The following is a 22740-nucleotide window of genomic DNA, read 5'->3' as shown; positions in this document are numbered from 1 at the left end:
CATATTGGTCAACAGTGCGGGATCCATTCCTGCAGACCAAAGAGGCAGGGCGCACAGTACACAAACTTTTGAAAGATGGCGCCAAATGTGGACAGAACAGGGGCGGGCAAACTTTTTGGCCTGAGGGCCACATCGGGTTTCGTAAACTGTATGGAGGGCCGGTTAGGGGAGGGGGTTGTGGCCTGGCCCCCACCTCCTATCTGCCTCCCCTGGGACTCCTGCCCCATCCAACCCACCCTGTCCCCTGACCGCCCCTGGACCTCTGCTGCCCCATCCAACCCCTCCTCTCATTCCTGACGCCGCCCCCCCCCCAAGGACCCCTGTCCCATCCAACCACCCCTTCTCCCTGTCCCCTGACTGCCCCCGGAACCCCTGCCCCCGCCTGCCCCCGGCTGCCCCATCCAACCCCCCCTCCTTTCTGACTGCCCCCCCGGGACTCCTGTCCCCATTCAACCCCCCTGTTCCCTGCCCTCTGACCGCCCTGACCCCTATCCACACCCCGCCCCCTGACCATCACCCCAAACTCCCCTGCCCTCTATCCACCCCCCACCCCCACTCCCTGCCCCCTTACCGCACTGCCTGGAGCACCGGTGGCTGGCGGTGCTACAGCCATGCTGCCCGGCTGGAGCCAGGCCATGCCGCCGTCGCCACAGAGACCGGGTCAGGCCGGGCTCTGCAGCTGCGCTGCCCCAGGAGCTCAATGCCCCGCCATCTAGAGCATTGCGCCGGCGGTGCGGTGAGTTGAGGCTGTGGGAGAGGGGGAACAGCAGGGGAGGGGCAAGGGGTAGCCTCCAGGGCCAGGAACTCAGGGGCCGGGCAGGACAGTCCTGCGGGCCGGATGTGGCCCGCGGGCTGTAGTTTGCCCATGTCTGGGACAGAAGCACAGGGATTGCTGGGATGCGAAGCAATGCATCACAGGGCACTAGGACAGGACCCAGGATGCCCGCAACCCCCTCCACGTTCCCACAACTCTTAACGGCAGAAGAGGAAGAGATGCTCTGTGGGATAGCTGCCCAGAATGCACCGCTCTGAATACCGCTGCAAGTGCTGCAAGCGTGAACATGCTATTGCGCAGGCAACTGACAGCATGAACACACAACAGCAGTTTCCCTTCAGCGCTCTCTGAGCAGTGCTGTAACTGCCGGTGCTGTAACTCTTCCAGTGTAGACATACCCTAATTTTCACTGTGAATAGGCACCTTATGACAAGCCTTAGCTTGTCCAAGGGTATGTCTTCACTACCGGCTGGATCGGCGGGCAGCGATCGATCCAGCGGGGATTGATTTATCGCCTCTAGTCTAGACATGATAAATCGATCCCGAAGCGCTCTCCCGTCGACTCCTGTACTCCAGCGCCGCGAGAGGTGCAGGCGGAGTCGACGGGGAGCGGCAGCAGTCGACTCACCGCAGTGAAGATACCACGGTAAGTCGATCTAAGTACGTCGACTTCAGCTACGTTATTCCCGTAGCTGAAGTTGCATAACTTAGATCAATCTCCCCCCCTAGTGTAGACCAGGCCCATGGCTGCCAACAAATTTGCCTCTGATTTCCAGGAAACCAAAGCATCTGAAATTTTGCAAGAAGTTTTGCTTTCTATATCAGGTGCTCCTGAAACAGCCTTTAGGAGGCTGAGTGAGCCAGTATTCCAAACCAATTGGATGGAAGCTGGGGAAAGGTTGTGCGGATTGGGTGGGAAGATAAAGAAATTAAGATGAGCCAAATTCTGTCCTTCGTTAGACCCAGATGATTCCACTAAAGTCAACACTAGGTTTACACAACATTCAGATTTGGCCCTATTTAGTCATTTCACAGAAGCAGAAGGTACAAGTTGCACTAGCAGTAACACTGCGCAATGGCCCAGCTAGGGCAGCTCTATCCTGAGCAATCAGGAATATGTGTAATGAACAGGAAGGAGAGGAGATGGTGGGATAAAGGAAAAGCAGCTTCTGCAGGAACTGCACCTCTTTTATAGGAAGTCATTGGGGTGATTTTAACAAAAGTATGTAAAAGATTAAAGAGCTTAACAGGCAGGTTGGAATGTCTATGCAGAAGAGTGTTTTAAAGTTGTCTATAGATCACTAAGCTTTATAGAGTAGCTACATCTAGTGTCTGAACTGGACATTACACTAACCAGAGAGAGAAGGTGGGTGAGGTCATAGAGGAGCTCTTCTTCAGCTGTGTGTGGCTCAAAAGCTTGTGTCTCTCACCAACAGAAATTGGTCCAATAAAAGATATTACCTCATCCACCTTGTCTCTCTAATATCCTGGGACTGACATGGCTACAACTGCACTGCGTTACACTAACCATTCAGTCGCTGATAAGTCAAGGTGATAAGGTAGCTTGCAAGCGGTACATTTGGTGGTTGTGTTTTGACATCTAACGCCTGAAGGTGGGGTCCATTTTGCAACACAAGATCATAGATTTTTATATTTGTGGTTAACAATCAGCCAGAGGTAGCTGAGACATAAGAGGCTGAACAAGGAGAGGCTTTGTGATGTGAAATTTCAGGCACCTCCTGGAAGTTTCATGTTCAATGCTTCTGGATCTGGAATGTAGAAGCACCCTTTCCTGATACAATTATGACAGGTTTTAATATAACTATCAGATTATTTTTTTAAAGCTGACTAAGCAGTGATGAGTTACAGACCACTTGCCCAGCCCATGGGAGAGTGAACGTGTTTAACCATTTGAGATGGAGCAGATATACAGTCAGTCTCCAGAAATGGTCAAGGTGAGAGCACTGGAGTGCTGAAATATGAATGGCAAGACAAGTTTTGCTGAAATCCTGAGGTAGGGAAAAAGCACCTGGTAGACTAAAAATTTAGGCAAATTCAGCTTTAAAGCCCTAAAAATGAAGGGTTAAATACCACATTTATAAAGGAAATGGTTCAACTTCCATCTTAACACCAGGCTTCGCTTCTCTTAGGGCTTGTCTACACTACCCGCCAGATCGGTGGGCAGCAATCGATCCAGCGGGGGTCGATTTATTGCGTCTAGTATAGACACGATAAATCGACCGCCGAGCGCTCTCCTGTCGACTCCGGTACTCCACCAGAACAAGAAGCGCAAGCGGAGTTGACGGGAGAGCATCAGCTGTGAACTTACCGCAGTGAAGACACCCCGGTAAGTAGATCTAAGTACGTCGACTTCAGCTACGCTATTCATGTAGCTGAAGTTGCATATCTTAGATCGACCCCGCGAGGTGGTGTAGACAAGCCCTTAGGTTTTGCAGGCTGGCTTACTATACGATCAGCTGAGCACTGTGACTGAGTCTGTTCCCCAATAATACTATCCGTCCCTTCTCAATGTACTTGATCTGGTGTCAGAGAAACCTTTACAAATGCAAATCTTACCCCTGACTCTCCAGGGCTCCATGTAAGCAGCAAAGCCCCTGAACAACATTCCATCTCTTTTCATTAGAAAAAAGTTTGTAGCCATTTCAATTAACAAGAAAACCTCCTGATGGTGAATGGGTTCATTCATCATAGCTGTAATCCACTGAAGTAAAGGAGCGATGGACAGGACTCAACTTCACACAGGAGATTTGAGAGAGGTAAATTGCTCCCATTCAGCTAGTTGCAGGGTTGATTCTGAAACCTAATGGTGAATTAACTATTTCATTGCTGGGCATTTTTAGCAGAAACTGCTGGCAAATGTTTGTGTAGTGTGGTTTGCTCTCCTAAAATGTAGAGATGGGAAAAAACCCTCACTAATCATTTTATATTCATGTATTTTACAGGGACACTGTTCAGTTGCTTCCTACTCTATATTCTCTAGCAGTCTTAAATGATAAAAGCAATGAGGCTCCTGTGTCAAGTAGGAAAATATCCTCAGTCTAAATATCCTTTGCCTCAATTTCAGATGACGAAATTCAGAATTATCAATTGTTATAGTCCAGCGTTTCTCAAACTGGGGTCCTTGAACACTCCAGGGGTCTGTGGGCCCCACTGATCAACTCCTCCCCCTCCCTTCCAGTGCCTCCTGCACGCTGGAGATTATCTGTTTAGCGGCATACAGGAGGTGCTGGGAGGGAGGGGGAGGAGCAGGGATGGGGCATGCTCGGGGGAGGGAGTGGAAAGAGGTGGGGAAGAGGAGGGGTGGGGGTGGAGTGGGGGCAGGGCCTGGGGTTGAGCAGGTGGCTTGGGGATTCATGAAAATTTTTAAATCAAAATGGGGGTCCACAGGTTGCTAAAGTTTGAGAACTGCTGTTATAGTCCATAGCTGAACACAATTTTATACTCTGGCATTGAGTTACTGAGAGTTTGAGCAAGCCATTTAAACACCCCAGTACCTCAACTGATCCATGTGTAAAATGGATATAACCTACCTATTGCAGTATTGTAAAGCTTCATTAATAGTTTGCCAGGAGGAAAAGTTGACTAAATAAGGGCAAAGTAGTATATGCATCTGTACACATAATTCCTCTGGTGGCCAAGATTTAACTGACAGAAAATAGTAGATGGTGTCTGGCTGTCTAGAATGAGTCTCCAGAAATATATTGCCGTATTGCAGTAGAAATGATTCTATTAAACATTGGCTCTGCCCCTCACCAAATTTGAACTATGTGCACCAATGACCCAGACTGCTGGTAACCCAGCCAGTAAGGGTTATACTGAATCATTTTGTTTTGCCTGACCCTAGCCTCAACCTCACTGGAGTATGTTTGGTTAAACGTGCTTAACAGAATACAGAAACCAAGTTTGTGATATAGCAAGAACTTATCGAGCTCAGACTAGAGATACAGATAATGTGTAAAATATACTTACTGTTCACTGTTCATTGTTGGAAAAGCACAGGAATGCACTCCTTACACCCATTGTGGAGAACATTAATTGATCAAAATATTTTGCTGCTTCCACTTGTTGAACTGGAGACCTGTGGATATCCAATGACCATATATATTCACTTCAAGTGGTAGCGGGGATCCCTCAAATATTTTTGCAAACATGGTAACACAGGTGTGAGTAGTGTGTCTACAATGGAAAGTTTTACTACTTCAACCTTGCCGGCATAGTTAAAATGGCAAAATGTCCCTAGCATAGGCACAGTTGTATGGGTATAAAAATGCTTAATTTAGTTTGGTGAAGCAAAATCTTCTATACCAATATAAAGCATCTCACAGTAGTATAACCACATCTACACTCAAGCTTTTACTGGCATGACTGTATCAGAAAATCTCACCCTGTACTGACAGTCATTCCAATAAAACTTTAAATGTAGATCAGGCCTTAATTGATCTCCATTAACTTCTTAGCCTGCTATTGCTGTAGAGCAGGGGTCGGCAACCTTTCAGAAGTGGTGTGCCGAGTCTTCCTTTAGTCACTCTAATTTAATGTTTCCCGTGCCAGTAATACGTTAACATTTTTAGATGGTCTCTTTCAATATCTATAATATATAACTAAACTATTGTTGTATGTAAAGTAAATAAGGTTTTCAAAATGTTTAAGAAGCTTCATTTAAAATTAAATTAAAATGCAGAGCCCCCCGCACTGGTGGTCAGGACCTGGGCAGTGTGAGTGCCACTGAAAATTAGCTCGCGTACCCCCTTTGGCACATGTGTCATAGGTTGCCTACCCCTGCTGTAGAGGCTAGCTTATGTTATGTACCAATAAGTGACAAGATGGGTGAGGTAATATCTGGACAAACTTCTGTTGGAGAGAGAGACAAGCTTCCCTGCTTACCGAGCTCTTCTTCAGGTCTGGGAACCTTGCTTCTGGTGAGGAGTTTGGAGATATTCGGGGGGGTGGAGGGGGAAAGGGGTTGAGGGTTGTTTGAATGCCAGAAGAGATGTTCAGAATAATTCCTGTTTGGAAGAGGAGGTATATTTTTGCTGCATTGCAAAATAAGTATATGGGGCAGTTTCTGCTGAGGAAATGTTCAGATACCTTCTCTATTTAGTTCTATCTGCTATGACTGACAAACGTCTAATGCAGTTCAAGCCCTACCCTGCCCTACTTCAATAAGTGCATGTACTGTGTATAACAGAATCAAAATTCTGGCTCTTATTGCTGGAACCATAGAGGGAACGTGTAGGTGCAGTGGAAACTGACAGCATTCTGTTTGTACAGTAAAAACCAGGACAGTCTCCATGGTTGTTCAGGGGAGCACACAACAGTATAACTTACTGCATCTGTAAAAAGGTGCAGCTGAAGGGCAAGCATGAAGCAGCCAGAGGGCTGATTAGTTCAAAGTGATTCAAAAGGGGCTTCTGATTCCATAATTCAAGCCAGTTGAACCCTGTGCTTTCAGCCATTTGCCAGTAATTACATGGCCCTTTTCCTTCTGGAATTACAGGAACGTTATAGATTTCAGTTAGATATCTCATATGCAGCTTTATATTTAAAGCAAGTGGACCCAATGTTTAATAAAGGTTTATTTTCCTATTCCAAGAGGCACCACATACATTATTGAATGAGGAAATAAATAATGCTAGAAAATGTTTTGGAATTTATCAATCAAACATGAAATTTGGTTCACAGCTTTTTTTTTTTTTTTTTTTTTTTTTTAAGGAAATGAATAATTACAACTTCCTATGGATCAGTGACATGGCTGCTCCCTTTCAGCTTTTGCCCTTCTTTGCAGCCCCTTTGAGTTAGTTCCTCCCCAAGCTCCCAAAAATGCACACAAGACACACAGACTGTGTTCAACAGATTTACTCGGACTGGACTCTTAGATGCTCAAGAAGAAAAAGGCACAGATTAAGAGAGACTCCAATGACTCTTTTGAACACAGCAAATGGGGTTATGTTTGTAACAAACAAAAAAAATTTACTGCTATGAATTGTATGGGCTAAGAAATTCAAACTTTTTCACCTTGTCCCAATTGTTCGCCTTCATTAAAATGGAATTTAAATTAAATTGTATAAACATATGAAATAAAGTCTCAGCTTTAGGAATATTTTTGTTTCCTCTATGTACAAACCTTAGTATACAATTTTTATATTTCATTATACATTTACTACATATTCTATACCAAACTGAGTCAGGCCAACTGCGAAGTACACAATTTCCAAGACACCTTAGTGTACTAAGGCAGTAGGAATGGATCCATCTGCTTTCTTTGCTGGCAGTGCCAACTGGAAGTTAGGAAGAGGCCAGGGATTCGCTGGGGGATCCAATCAAATGTAATCATCCTCTACCGGTTCGCCATTGACATCACAGTAATGAATGAAGATCGCCACCACCCGCTGAAAAACACCTTTTTTCATCTGGCGCAGTTCTGAGATCTCCTCGCCTATTGTTTCCATGCAGATGTCTGCAGATAGCTGTCCTTTCCTCCGGGGAGCATAGATAGTTGCTATGAAAGGTATAGCAAGAATGAAATAAAAATGAAATGCTTTTCGATGAAGAAAATCACAAATTGAGCAATCTCTGTATTAGAACTAATAGTCAGAATGTAAAGAACCTTTTCCTGGAAAGTAAAACATGTACAGAGAAAATGTCCCTTTGGGCATGAAAGTCTAAGAACCATTAGTCAGGTATAAGAAGAAGAAATTGTGTCTGAGGTTTTTCTTTTTGATTGAAAACCCCCAATGTCTCAATTGTTTTAAGATTGAACTTTTGTACAGGAACTCCTGTTTAGTAGAAAAACAATCACAAATGCTACTGCAGTTAAACTCTGGCCTAGCCTAGTGACTAGAGCACTGGACTGGGACCTAGGAGACTGGGTTCAATATCCAAGTCTACCACTGGCCTACTTGGGCAAGTCACTTTCCCTTTCTGTGCCTCAGTTTCTCTGAGGGGTTGGAGAAGTAAAATGGAAATAATACTGACCGCCTTTGTAAAGCATTTTCAGATCTACTGATGAAAAGCGCTATCCAAGCTAGGTTTTATTAACAACTTACCCTAATGTGCCTAGATGTTGTAGATCATGGTGTAAAATCATGTATTTTGAAATGTCTAGACAACGGGGCAAATTAAGGATGAAGTTACAGCCTCAATTTTGAATTTTTTGTAGACGTACAACCAGATGTTAAAAGGTGTCTTCTCATTGTTCAGTTAAAAACAATACAGATCTACTTTGATTCAGACTATTAAGATTTATCAGGTGAATCAGTTTTGCCAATGATATGGCACCAGAGAACGCAGGAACTTGCTGAAGACAGACCACAGATTATCTGGCTGTCAAAAAATGCCAAGTCATTTAACTATACATATTTTATAGATGCCTTAAAATGCATTCCGTACAACTAAAACAGGGTGATCTTTTCCCATGTGTCCATGTTATAAAGTAAAGTCATGCATCTATGAGTCACTGTATTTTGTTAAATGGTCTTCATTATGGTTGGATTAACCTTCTTTTCCATAACTGATGATAAACTCATTTCCAGACCGAGGGCCAGACTTTGTCCCCTTAACACCTACTGGGGGTATAGAAATGGCAGAACCAGCTGTCTGGAAATACCCCTGGTGCGAGGGGTTCCCCATGTCTCTGAGGTGCAGAAACAGCTCCATGCCCAATACCTCATGCAAAGTTTAGAAAATTATTTTTTAAAAAGACACAGCCTGAATCCAAGCCACATGTTAAGGCAGCAATTACTCACTTCTCTCATCATCCTCAAAATCGTATCTGGCATAGCTGTTTGGCTCTGCTGTTCGGAGCGACCTCAGCCAAGGGAAATCTGTAATCATAGAGTAAGGGGCTCCATCCACAATGCCTAAAAGAAACAGACAGGGAAATAGTGAGATCTGTTGGGGGAAATACTGTTGTCCTTTTAATGCCAGTGCTTCTCATCTCACCAGGAAGAATCCAGTTTTATTAGGCAGGCATACCATGCTGGTACAGGCAAAGAACTTCCTCAGCCCAGGAATGCTCCATTCAACACCTGTCCAAGCCAGGACTCTGTCATCTCCTGAGATAGTTATTATTCATTTCCACACCATCATCTCAAACACTTCCCAACTAAGTTTTTAATTCCACATCAACTGCTGCAGTGCTTGAGGGCAGCAAGACAAGGGCCAGTCTCAATTCATGGTGTGCAGGTGACCTCCAGTATTCAGTCAGAAGGCATATTTACCCCAGCTATTTTTCCTCTCCCCAGCAACTTCTTGAGGAAACAAAATAATTTGCTTTTGCAACAGATTAGCCTCCAATCCTCCATAATACTCACCTTCTAGAGTATAAATATCCCGCCCCCAAGGGTACTTGGTGTATTTCTTCAAGTCTTCGTCAGTTCGTGTGGCTTCAGGGAAGAACTCATATTTAATAAGCTCTCTGGAGACAGGAAGGAAGCAAATACAGGTGGCAGTAATGGGAAATGTTACAAAAAGGGACAGGAATCACACTGGAAACCCTGAAACAACATGACCTCTGATTTAATAGGGCTGAACCTATAGAAACACACTGGTAAGATACACACTTGGGTGCAGTATGCAATCCTGAGTGCAACTATATGTGACACGGGGTTAGATAAAAGATCACGTCCATGTCTACTGCATGTAAAACAACTGTTTGTGATGCCTCCTGTTTGTAGGGGACTGTCCTTCAGAACTAGAACTAAATAAATTCTCTCTCTTTAATCTTGCCAAGGAAATGTAAGAAGAAAGGAAACCTGGTCTGAAATGGTGGACAGGTGCTGCTACATATAATTTCCCATTGCTGGAAACCTTGCACATTATTTTTATTTCCCCCCAAACTAAAGTTCTATCTACTAGAATCAGTCTGCGTGCGTCTGTCTGTCTCTCTTTTTAAAAAAAATGAACTTAACAATGAGAGAGACAAGTTTAGAAGAAATTCCCCTGGCCTCCCTTAAAGAGAATGCTACAGCATTCTAAAGCAAAGATGCAAAACAGTACAGTTTATAGTTGTGTTAGTGTACCAGTAGAGATGGATACAGAATACTGTACTATTTTACATATGGAAAACAACCCAGTGCAGGAACTATTAAATATTATTTGAATTCTCCTCATCCCATCATTTACACATTAGCGATCCCACATGTTAGGGTACCCCTTTATCTGGCCAATATAATATACTGAGTCTATAAGCTCAGCACTGAGAGATGGATACTCACTGGTTAATGTTTGCTATTGTGTCCATCCAGCTGCGAATGCGCACCTTGTTGCGGACGTTAGGAGGATTGCTGAACTCATGAATTATGCAAATGTGGTATGGGTAAGGACCGCTAAATATCTTTTGCTCTAGAGTCAATGTGTCGACCTGTGGAAAAAGTCAGACAGGGACTTACAACCAAGAGAAAGGAGAAGAGGTGATTTTAGAGACAGCAGCATATATCTGACCAATACTCCCCACTTTAGGGGGAAGCAAAGTATAAGGAGAAAAAATATGAATGTTAGCCAAGAGTTAAAATATAGTGGGAAGACCCACTATACAACTTTCATAGCACAGCTTTGCCAATGCACCTTATGCTGCACTGCAGGATTTGTAGGGAATAAATCAGTAAAACTGTCTGATTTAGTAATTGCATGTTACTAGTTTAATTAACACAGTGGCCAAAGATGCCTTCATTCCTACAGAAAGTGGCCCTGGTGTAAGTTTTTTTTGTTTTTTTATACACCGTGTTATCATGCACCACACTGCGACCAAGAACTGGATTGCAAACAGTGATCTAGTTTTTCAGAATATAGTCTTCTGTACCAACCAATGTTCCACTATTCCGACACCACGGAGAAGAGGGAACATTACTTGACATTCAGAGTGCTCCTGCTAAGCAAGCAGCGTGGTCACATCAACTAATCAAAGACCTAGTTCTGAGTTCTAGTCTTAGCTTTGCTATTTATTCACTTCGTGACCTTGGGCAAGACACTTAACTTCTCTGGGTCTGGTTCCCCTACATGTAAACACAGGTTATACTACTATTTTAACTACCTTGCAATATTGGCAGATTGATTAGTTCAAGTCTGCTTTGATGATGTAAAACAGTATATAAATGCTAAGTAGAGGTGTTGAACTTGAGAGGGCAGAGTAGTCACCAAACTATTCCAGACACACAGGGCCTATGGCATACTTCCAGTCATAAAGGAAAATGACTATGCAACTACACCTGTACCCCGATATAACGCTGTCCTCGGGAGCCAAAAAATCTTACTGCGTTATAGGTGAAACTGCGTTATATCGAACTTGCTTTGATCTGCCGGAGTGCGCAACCCCGCCCCCCGGAGTACTGCTTTACCGCGTTATATCCGAATTCGTGTTATATTGGGGTAGAGGTGTATATAAAGAGTAGTTGTTTTTGCAGTATATTATGTAACTTCTAGTTACTAGTACAGCATTAATTCAGCACCTTACTTAGTTGACGTATAGTCTTCTAATGCAATGAACTTAGCGTTGGAGACAGTACTTGACAGTAACAAATTCACTAGTTAATGTTAGCAGTGACGTTCAAATCCTGCAATGAAAGCATTAAAAAGGAAAGCAGCTGCTGGTGGTATGGTCTTAGGAGAATGAGTTTCCTGTAATGCTCACACTTATTTATCTTGCAGTAAGTAGAAATAATAAAGCAAGCATAGATGAAAGAATAAGAACACAGCTTCAAAGTTTGTCTTGGTTAAATGAAAACTACCTGCTGCATTGGACGAAGGTAAATGATCCGGTTTCTCTCTGGTGGCATCCTCAGTATCTGATCTAGTACCTGATCCATGTTTAATTTCTTGCACTGGGCATAGTCAAATCGATTGACAATCGGTGCATTCTCTACTTTTAAATGCTTTAGTACACGGCATCTCGTAGCTACAAATTACAAATGAATAAAACTATAAAAGCAGCAGCAAACAAGATACTACATAAAAGGCCTTTGAATTTTCCTAAGGGGATCTCCAAAAGCAGACTGTTTGGTACATAAGGCAAATGAGTCATATATATGTAAAGGGCAGTTACTGAAGGGTGTGTGCACAGCTAATAGACTTAATAAAAAATCTGATTTTAGAGCAATCTACCTCTAATCATGGCATCACATCACCACCTGTAATATGGAGGAAGGCAAAGCACTATATACTGGGATAATATAGTTCTCCTCCTTGCTGTCATGTCCGGATCATCGGTACTTAGCTGATTAGTTAAAATAAAATGTGTGCTTTGATTAGCCTTGTGAGATAAACCTAATCTCTGCAATTAAACACGTTCCTGTTTTATTTGACTTCATGGAGACTGGTGAAAGAGCCACCAATTCAGACAAGACAACACTATTACTGATTGTAGATGTTGAAGGAAACAGAACAATTGACCTGATGATTTAGGGAGAACTAATCAGAGAAGACTGGAATGCGGCACATAATATACTCAAAGTGCCATTAGTCAATACAGATTTTTCTCATTCATCAGCACTTCAAGAAGGAAACACTATTGTGTAAGATAAATAACTGCAGGGAGAGCTATATGGAACTAGGAAGAAGTGACAGGGAAAACAAAACACTCTAAATTCATTTAGTCAACTTTCAGTTATCTGATTAACTCCAAGTTTGTCTACTGGACAGGTCTCTCCTTATGACTGTTATTTAATACTGTTTGTTTGTTTTATGTGTTAACCTTTATTAAATCTATTACAGCTAGAGAAATAAGGAACTCCGAAACTGAGAAGCCATGACATGTTTCATTATGCTTCCTACAGCTATTCATTGTTCTGAGTAAAACTGACATGTAGCTTAGCTGCTGATGAATACAGAGTAAGCAAAAGGCTGGTGGATAGTTCCTAAGAGAATATTTTAAAATGTCTCTAGTATTTTCAGCGTGGATGGAAAAGGTGGCAAGCTCTTGGGGAAAAACAGAATGGAAGACTTGGCTTGGCTATGAGTCCCAATGACATTAATAACATACCATGGATGAACATCATTTTGGGGCAATCTTTCAGGATCAGGTCTGTTATTCCACAATTGGTCAATGTGATTCCAACAAGGTTTTTGGATTTCAAAGTCAGCACCTGGTGAAGATTTAAAAAATAATCCACAGGATAGGATTAATACAAAATTAATTTAAAGGATTAAGTCTGAATAGAAATAAAAAATCGTGCCAAAAATGGGAAAAGCAGCTCTGTTGTAAATATGCTAGGAGAAAATTTATTCTGGGACACTGTCCAATGTGGTAATGGCCTCTGCCCAGAACAGATTGGCAAGGGAAAAGCAGGACTTGTGTTGCTGATCAGCACTGTTACAAAATGAGTTAAAAATAAGTGATTTTTCAGACCCATAAAGTGTCAATACACAATTCCTATAAGCAGCATTGACTTGACAGAAAATACCTCAAGTTCCCTACTACTCAAAATCTCACTGTATTATCTCTCACAAACAATCTAAAAACTTATTTATGCTTTAGAGCCAAATTCTAAATACTGGGCTGACTTGGGAATGACAGTTGTGGAGCCTTATTCTTCTGTTTAAATACAGAAAGGTATGGTACAGAGAATCACAGTGTGACATTCCCATATACACTACCTTTCATCAAGGTGCCTCTAAGAGGAAAACTTCAGATGGTGAGAAGAAAATTTAGTCTCTGAAGCTCATGCAGTCCGGTATTAGTGTTAGGGAACTAAAGAAAAAGCAAATGTAAACTCTGATATCTCAAGGGACACGAGCAGAGTCGCTTTTAACACAGCAGGGACTGGGAGAAGGGCACTAACAATATACAATTAAGGGAAGACAACTTGAATTTAAAAAAGAAATCCAGCAAATTTTGTAATGACCTTTATAGCAAGGAAGAATCTGTTTGGCAGACAGATGACATACAAAGTGCTGTCAAATGCACAAAGTAAGCATACTGAAAAAATAGAGAAAGTAGGTTTTTGGTAACTTTTCAGTTGTAGTGATCTAATGTATTAATTTTAACTGCAGAATGAACAAAAAATGACTTTCAGTGTAACAGTGTTGTTTTAAAACAGAGCCTATTTTGAAAGGAACAACTCTCATACTCAGAAGTAACTTCTATGCCCTTTACAGAACCTCTAGTTATAAAATAGAGGAAATAAGAAAGCACATTGAGGCTATGTCTACACGACACACCAGAGTCAGAGGAGTGTAGTGTACATGTCTGCGTCCATACTGCGATGTGTAACTATATGTGTCGGTGAGATTCGGGCAACAGGGAAAACCTTCAGCAGCTCCCTACTGCTGGAACCTTTCACTGCAGCAGGGAAAGGCTCTGGCAGGGGGGAGGCAATGGAGAAACCCCACTGCCAGAGCCTTTCCCTGCTAAGGGGATAGGATCCAGCAGCGGGGAGCTGCCCGAGGTTTTCCCCATTGCTGCCGTCTTTTTCTGCAGCAGGGAAAGACTCCAGCTGCGGGGAGGCAGTGGGACACTACACTGCTAAAAATAGAGTACAGATGGGGAGGTGTGGCTTGGGCGAGTAGAGAGCCGTGTAGGGTATGTACTTGTATACATACCTGCACCCTTCAGGCATGCCTTTACTTGCCTCACTGGCTACCCTGCTATTTATGCCCGTGCTAAGGGGACTGAGTGTGTACACTACATGCTGCTGAAAGAAGCATGTAGTATAGATGTATCCTTAAGCTACATCTTCGTGGCAGAGTTATTAACAAGTTTATCTACACTCAATTTATTCTTCAGGTTAGTCTAGGTTGAGTAAGAGCAGTCACGTTACAAAATAACACTTGAGCTACTGTGTCCACCCTGGCACTGTACCCACTCATGGGCAGCACTATCCCATGGTTCTTAGCGCTATAGTAAGCTGAACTGCTCTATGAATGCTTTCCCAGTGAATTGTGGGAGAGCTTGTCTGTCCTTTCTGGGCATATGGGAGGAACTGTGGGAAGACACTGGAGGGATAGAAGCACTCTATCCTGAGTCCACACTACAAAGCAGTTGTGTGGGCAGCTGATGAGTTGTGTTAACTTGAGATTTAGCATATACTCCATCTCAGACCAGCCAACTTGAGTTACAAGCACCACTGCACTTGAGTTAAGGATATGTGTGTGTTGATGGGACTTGAGATAGGGACCAAACTCAATTTATAATCTGAGCCCTACAGTGAAAACAAGCCTGTAGTGAGTCATATGTTCATAAAGCCTCTTGGTTGGGAACCTGTGGCAGATGGCGAAAGAGGCCTCACCTGAACATGGTCATCCTCAATAACAGGATCACTAGTGCTTGTTGACTTGTCAGCGGTCCTTTTCCGCTTCATTGTTTGTCGAGGCTTCGGCTTGGCCACTTCTGGAAAAAACAAAAAGGGAAAATTAAAGTAAAGTCTTTCCTCTGTACTAAGCTACAGCCAGGAGAAAAGCAGAAGCATTTCCTAATTGGACCTCCAATAGCCTCATATGCTCTAGCCCCACTAGTGTAGTCACTGGACCACTCTAGTTTAGCAACTGGGGTCATAACCCATCAACTGCAACACCACCACTTTCAGATGTAATGTCCAAGTCTGTTCAAATGAAAAAAGTAAATGTAATTCCCCATTTCACAGGCAAGGATGCGGAAATCACTTGTCCAATGTCTTACAGGGAAACAGCAGCAGAGCCAGGTTTAAAACCCTACATCCCAGTCTTCTGCTGTAACAACTAGACCATGTGCCACTCCCCACAGAGAACTGGAAATTTTTGGAAAATAAAAAGAACCTTAATAGGCTTTTCAATAATAACTGTACAAATCAACAAACTATTTGAAAGCTTGCTCCCACCTCATTTTCCTGGCCACATCTCTGATGCTGCAGATGACACTAACACAACGCAGAGTCTGGAGCCCAGCAGCTTCCTACGCTGTTTTAGTAGTGACAACTATTTCAGAGGAAACACTGACCTCACACTTTGGCAGGTTTCTCTTTGCAATTTAAAATTCAAGGTTTTGCAGGGACACAGTAATAACAAATGACCCTACCATCACTTGGCACTTCTATAGCACCTTCCCTCCCAGGATTAAATACCTTCTAAAGAATTAATTCTGTTTTTCAACATCCCTGTGAGATAGTTAAGTAAAACAGATTAATATTTCACTGAGGATGAAATACCCTTTGATATTTTGAAATGGATGGGAAGTTTAAAAGGGATGCTGTCAAGCCAAAAAGGCCAAATATTTGAGTTTTTGTTCCCAGATACTCTCAAGTTTAGTGTTTTCCCAGGCCTGCACATCTCCAGGAAAGTGACATTTACAAGAGTCCTCTCAAAAAGGGATATTGCAGAATTAGAAGGGCTTGGAGAAAGATGACTAGACAAGCAGGATTGTTTACTTGAAAAAGGAGACCAAGACGACGGAACATGATAAAAGTATATAACATAATGAACGGTCTAGAGAAGGTAGATCAGGAGCTTCTGTCTCAAAACACAAGAACGGGACACTGCATGAAATTAATGGGTAGCAAATTCACAAAACACATAATTAAACTGTGGTATTTGTTGCAGCCAAGAACTTGGCAAGATTCGAAAAAGGATTGCACATTTATATGGATGACAAGAATGTTATAAGGGTTATAAATTGCTAAAGCTAACAAATTTCAAAATGGAGCTTATACCTTATGCTTCAGGATTTAAATCAATACCTAACTCACTATTAGATCAGGATGAGAACTAATATGGGGAGGAGGAAGGGCAGATTATCCCACATCTGCCTATTCCATGGTTCTTGTGCCTGTGCTGACCACTGTTGGAGACAGGACACTGGACTAAATGGACCTCAGGTCTGATCCATTCTGGCAATTCGTATGTTTCTACGTTTCAGGAGAATGGGACATGTGTAAATTTTACTTCACTGCCTGCCTACAAGAGTACAGCCAATAAGAACTGAAGGTGGCAGAATGTGGACAAATAGTTAATATGACTCCTGAAATCAGAGGTGGGGGGGGGGAAACCTAGGCACCACTTTAATCTTATAGGTCAAAGTCAGATTTTCTTTAATCTAATAATATTCCATTGCCTCCTTCATTTAGGAAAAACAATGAAGCTACTTTCAGGATACTATGAAGAGATGAATTTAACATTTACAGAGGCACAGATTTTTAACTGACTAATCTTGAGAGTGTCCCCTAAAGTTGGATAACCTGCTAATGAGGATGGCCTGTAAGTTACCCTTTTGTGACAATGCTTTCTCTCTATTCACTGTGGGGGGAAAATTAGGCTAGCCCTAATGGTCTAGGCCTTTGCTTGCTTGGCCTGGGCCCGCCTGGTGGCTAGCAGGCCCAAAGCCTGAACCAAACTAAGAGTTGTGTTCCATAACCGCTGTGATAAAGGGAGAAGTTGGGACAGGGGGGCCGGGGGGAGGCGATGGAAAGCACCAGAAGCAAAAACTATTTGCAATATGTGCCTACTGCTTTTGAAATATAATAACCGCTTGTGTGAAGCAATTATAAATGTAACTCATGCCCCCCCCATACTTATTGTGTAACTACCCCATTGTGTTACTGTACCCCGTGAGGGGCATTTTGTAACAGCACCCCATAAAAGGCAAAGTTGCAGCAAGATGTTGGAAAGTACCAAGGAGACCTTAATTCAATTATATCCATACAAGGCAAGGTTGCAAAAGGGTGCTGGAAAGTACCGAAAAGACCCTAACCCTTAACCTGTATTAATTCCAAATAAGGACATTATTACTCAAGTGTGTGTAATTGGTTTGTGGTTTTAAGCTTTAAAAGCTCCTGTATGCTTTGCTTCGGGGGAGCAGTTCCGATAACTGCTGCCCCCAACATGTTGGTGTGTAATCAATAAACGGGCCTCAGGCTGAGTCTCTGATCAAAAATGATGCGTGGGTGACTTTTTCCACAACATCACCTTGGCACTGTTACAAAGTTCTCACGGTGATACCAATGCAAGTCTGTGGACATGATGTTATGACACTGAGACGATGTCAAGGAAAGTTTTACTGACGTTAAAAAACAAAAAAGGAAATTGAACACAAAAGACGGTTTGATAATGTTACAGCTGAGACAAACTCAAAGGCTAGGAGTTTGAGTTACAATTGCCACTCAGACTTTAACTGAGCCTGCAGCATTCAAGATCCTCTTCTAGAGGATCCATAGTTGTGGGAGATGAAATATAACAATGAAAAAATGTATTCTACAATTGGAATAAGCAATTCATTGTACATATGTACCATCATCCAGTGTGATTTCATGACGACAGTACATATAGCATATGTGACCAGGGATATATTCACTTATTGTAATACAAGAAAAACATCCCAAATGTATGTTGAATTGTGCACAGTACAGCTCCAGGCAAAGATCTCTTCTTCAAAGGGCTCACCATGGATGTAATTCCAAAATGCTGCCTTTAGCTATAAATTAAACCTAAGACAAGCTTCAAATAAAATGCTTATTAAATGACAAAAACAGTTTTGCTTGATGCTTTTTACTGTAATTAGAGTATCATACACGTCAATAGGTTTTTCCCCTTTTGCCAACTTATCTGCGGTATTAGTAATTATTTTTATGATTATTTCACTCTTTACCATATTAAGCAATAGAAAAAGTTAAAACTTGAATGTCTGAGATAATGTTAAACAATTACTCAAGACAAACAATTATAGAAGATTCACTATCATAAATAAAAGTTTGTTACAAAAGCCAAAAACCACAATGTCACTTTGTTCTGGAACTCACAGGCAAAACAATAAAGAGCCATGAATCTCAATGCATTTATTCAAACCAATTACAGGAAAATCTCTTTAGTTTTGTAACAAACCATTTTCAAGTTTTGCATTGAGTGTAAATGAATATTGCATTCCAGCATGGGGGAAGAGGAGGGAAGTAGACTATAATGGCTAGAGAGATGGAGCCTCTCTGTTGTATATATCCAGGTATACACAGCATGAATCTGGGCCACACCAGATTAGACTGGTACATCAAGACAGAGTCTGCCTCCAGCATTAGCCAACACCTAATGCTTCAGAGCGGGCAAACGCTGCACAAGGGCATAGATGTGCACACACTTGTGTGGCTGGGTCTTTTTGGGAGTGGGGGATGGAGAATAATTCCTGACTTCTACAGGCAATCAGCTTATGCCATGAAATACAAAATGTGAAGACACTTAACATGCAGAAGAAACAGACCCTTTCCTTAATTGAGACAGGAGAGCAGCACTATTTTCAGGAAGACCTGTCTGGCATGCACACAATGCACTGTATTCTTTAATGATTTCATTCTATTACTATTAATAATGGAGCAAGTTAGGAAATAGAAAATTCAAGATGAGTATCAGGAAAATGTTTTGAATCTGAGATATATTAGGCTATGGAGTAGTCTCCTAAGGGAAGTGATTTAAGCTTCATCAGCACTTGGGACATTGAACTTGACTGGACAAACACTCAAAAACGTATTGTAGAAATCAATTCTGCATTGGCAGAGAGATGGATTTGATGACTGAATAAATCTTTTCCATCTCCACTGTCTATGATTCTATAATTAACACCTTTATTTTCTGTCCCATTTTACTTGTTAGATGCTCCCAGACAGGAATTCTGGGTATGTGGAAAATATTTTTGAAAAGTGCCAGCCCAGACTGACAAGTGGAATCAATAGCAGCTTGGACAGGGAAACCTTACCTAACGTACAGTGAAGAAATAGAAGATGCCAGCAAGTTCCCTCCCTCCATCCCAAATTTTAGTCTTTGTTCCATCTCTTTAGATGGGTTCTTTTAGCATTCTGGATATTGTTCAAACTGTTTCATGAGAATTTTTCAAGTCTCTTATTCATGCCTCAGCAATTGGAAGTGGGATCCATTATGCAGTTGTATACTACTAAGGTTGGGTAATAATTACATTTTTTTTGCCTTACTGGCTGATAAATTATCACAATTATTTCATCAACTTTTTTCCTCTGGCAAAGAATTGAGCACCCCTGCTTCCTCTTTCACAGAAGAAATTCTTGAATGGGAGAGCAATTCTTATGTTTCAGTGAATAATAGCTTATAAAGACAGAAACACCAAGATGAGTTGTCAAAAATTTTCTAAGTGTTTTTCAAAATTGTAAATCAATCATTGTTCCAACCTTACCATATATGAATGACACACATGAAAACATATGAGAGAATATGGAGATCATGGTCACGCTTACAGAAAGATGTGTGTGACCATAAGCAGCTATGAAACTGATAAATCAGTAATTTCAACTCTCTGGCTCTTCTGTCAATCAATAAAACTTTTTATTTACAAGCATGCAGAATTATTGAATTATTAAAATATGGATGCTTCTTTTATTTGATAGTTGCTGCTTTAGTATGAAATAGTAACTCTGAAGTAAAATATACAAGTGTAGGCCATACCTGATTCAGACAACAGAGGTACATGGGACAGTTTGCTTCTGGCTCTTGTTAGAGGCCGGCGGGGATAATCTTCATTATACTCCATTTCATAGTTCCCTGGCTGTGAGCCAGCGCCCTCCTCCTCACCAGCAATCCCACAGACACTCCCATTAGTCCTTTCGGTGTTTACCTCTCCCGGAGACCCACAGTTTGGCAGCGTCCTAAGTGAAAAATCTGACCCAGTGCTATTTGGTCCATTCCTAGTGCAGGCGCCACTAGTGGATGGGCACTCCCCATCAGAGTACCCACTAATCCTCCTTTGTGGCTCCTGCTGCCTATAGCAGGAGCACCTGGAGCAAATGGCACCCTCCTCACTGTCTCTCTCATTGGAGCCTTCGCTCTTACAAGGGGAGCAGACACACTGCCTGGATTCATCTGCAATTGTTGGACTGGTGCCAGCAGAGTGGCTATTAGCTGTCCTTGCACAATCAGGGCTTGAAGAAGCAGCACTGCAAGAGTTGGAGGTCCCTGTCGATCCAGCAGCATTAGCGCAACCTGGGTAAGAATCTTTGATTTTATTCCTTTCAGGCATGTCGCTGGCTGCTTTCATATCTGCTTTAATCTGCTCACTGGTCACTTGACAGCCTTTCTCACAGCTGCTCTCCTCAGCATGGAATTGCTTCACCTGGCCCACTTGGTTGGCATTGCACCTCTTCCGCAATGGAGTCTTGCCTTTACCGCTCACTGCTGATACAGTAACATTAAGCATGAAAGAACAATAAAGCAAGCGAATGCAAGGTTTCAATAAACGCATATGGGCAACATGCAGAATAGTACGCTGTAGGACAGCCAGGAGCTCAGCCACAAAGGCAGTGGGGAGGTCAGTGAGGAACCAATATTTTGAATTAGGACTTATTCTGAAGTTGTGGGAAGTTAACACTTATCCCATCGGCAGCTGAATCTCTCTAATGTCCTGGAGCTGCTCACCTCAACTGATGTACCAGGCACATCAGGAGATACACATTTGCTGGATGTGTCTAGGGCTTTCTGGAAGCAGCTCACTGGTTAAAAAGCCCAACGTGCAAGAACATGATATGGGAATGTATTTTTAGCAATTCTTAGTTCTCTTGAAAATAAGGGAATAAATGACAACTTAGAACGGATAGTGCTTCAGACTTTCAAAGCACTGTGCAATCATTAATTTACACACCTACATATGAGGTATGGTAGATAAGTTGTATTCCCATTTTACAGAGGGATAGAGACAGAGTCAATGTCAAAACCAGCATTAAAACTCAGAAATATCTAGCTCCCAGCCCCTTGCTCAGTGTACTAGACTAGATAGCTCCCAACGGCACTGGTATCACTGGGAAAACTTCTGCAAACAGCTCTCCAAACGTATCTTAATTCTGACTTGTAGCTATCCCCTGCTATTTCAACTCTGGGTCCCTGACCTCATTGCTACACTGTAGCTTGCCTGGGACTTCGAATTGAAACTACTAGTCCTGTCAAAAAGTACTAAATCACTAACAATTTTGAGATGCAGATACACACCAACTACTAGTGTGAAGCCACCAAATTCAATCTCACTTCTGAACTAAGGCTGATGTGCGCTCAGATCTGCAGAAATGAAAGGCTAGTAGAGTACATTAAGCCAACACACCACTCAGCCCTATCCAATATAGGATTATTACTATACTGTTCAGTTAGCTAAACCCTTTCTAGGCTACAAGCCCCAGAAGAACCAGGCCATATGTACTTCATGTCAATTATCTGGCTTCCTGTATATAGAGTGTAATTCAGCGTTTACTTCCTCCTCTTGCGTACACACGTGGACCAATGTCCTACTCAGAGTGAGCAGATGAAGACTTCAGAAATGTTATTAAAGTCATCTGTTTTTCTGGAGAGGTACCACAGACCCAGGATAAAGCACCTGTGTTTTAGTCCCATCTCTGCCACGGAGCCACCTTGTGACTTTTGTCAAATTACTTTACCTCTCTGTGCCTTAGTTTCCCTTTCTATCCATTGTCTGTCTTGCCTATTTAGACTATAAGCTCTTCAGGGAAGGGACAGTCTCTTGCTGTGTTTTTCCACATTGTACAACTGGGCCTCAGCCTTTATTGGAGCCTGTGGGTGTTACTGTAATACAAACAATGACAGTAACAATAATGAGCCTTGTTCCAAAGCAGAGGATCCTGAGAGCTGAAAAAAGGGAGGAGTCACTTCATTCCTAAGCTATAACATTCTCTTTAAAGAGAAGACTGGATCTGGACTACTTTCTCTGGGACATTCCCAGGAAGTCTACATTATCCATTAGATGGCAGTAGCATTTCCTACTCCTCCCCTAACATTTGCTTGATAGCTTTTCAACCTGTGACTGTAGGCACTTTGAAAGAGAGTTCATATTAGCAACACAGTTGCAAATCTGGATGTACAGATGTCTACTGTAAGCCACTGATGCAATGAATGTACCTGCAAATATGTATGAGCAGTCCTGTGCCTGCAAAAATCTGCAGCTATGCTTCTGGCATTTATGCTGTATGTCCCCATTTTACACATGTGAATGCAGCATTATGGGGATGTATCCTACTGCTCCATTCTAGGTTGTA

General features: G+C 42.3%; 1 protein-coding gene across 1 annotated transcript in view; it reads right to left on the bottom strand.

The window, feature by feature from the left end:
* Positions 1-6636: 6636 nt before the first annotated feature.
* The window catches only part of FBXO38 (F-box protein 38), a 34236-nt gene continuing 18132 nt past the window's right edge, over positions 6637-22740 (bottom strand). Inside the window, exons 16-23 of the mRNA XM_065409012.1 lie at positions 20153-20875; positions 15016-15116; positions 12771-12873; positions 11521-11687; positions 10012-10157; positions 9109-9212; positions 8542-8655; positions 6637-7295 (exon numbers count right to left, since the gene is read on the bottom strand). Coding sequence (XP_065265084.1) covers positions 7117-7295; positions 8542-8655; positions 9109-9212; positions 10012-10157; positions 11521-11687; positions 12771-12873; positions 15016-15116; positions 20153-20875 — 1637 coding nt within the window. The 3' untranslated portion in view covers positions 6637-7116. The remainder of the gene's footprint in view (positions 7296-8541; positions 8656-9108; positions 9213-10011; positions 10158-11520; positions 11688-12770; positions 12874-15015; positions 15117-20152; positions 20876-22740) is intronic.

Source organism: Emys orbicularis, chromosome 8, assembly GCF_028017835.1.
Source record: "Emys orbicularis isolate rEmyOrb1 chromosome 8, rEmyOrb1.hap1, whole genome shotgun sequence".
Classification (NCBI taxonomy): domain Eukaryota; kingdom Metazoa; phylum Chordata; order Testudines; family Emydidae; genus Emys; species Emys orbicularis.
The sequence above is the reverse complement of the archived record's forward strand: the minus strand, read 5'-3'. Positions and strand labels throughout refer to the sequence as shown.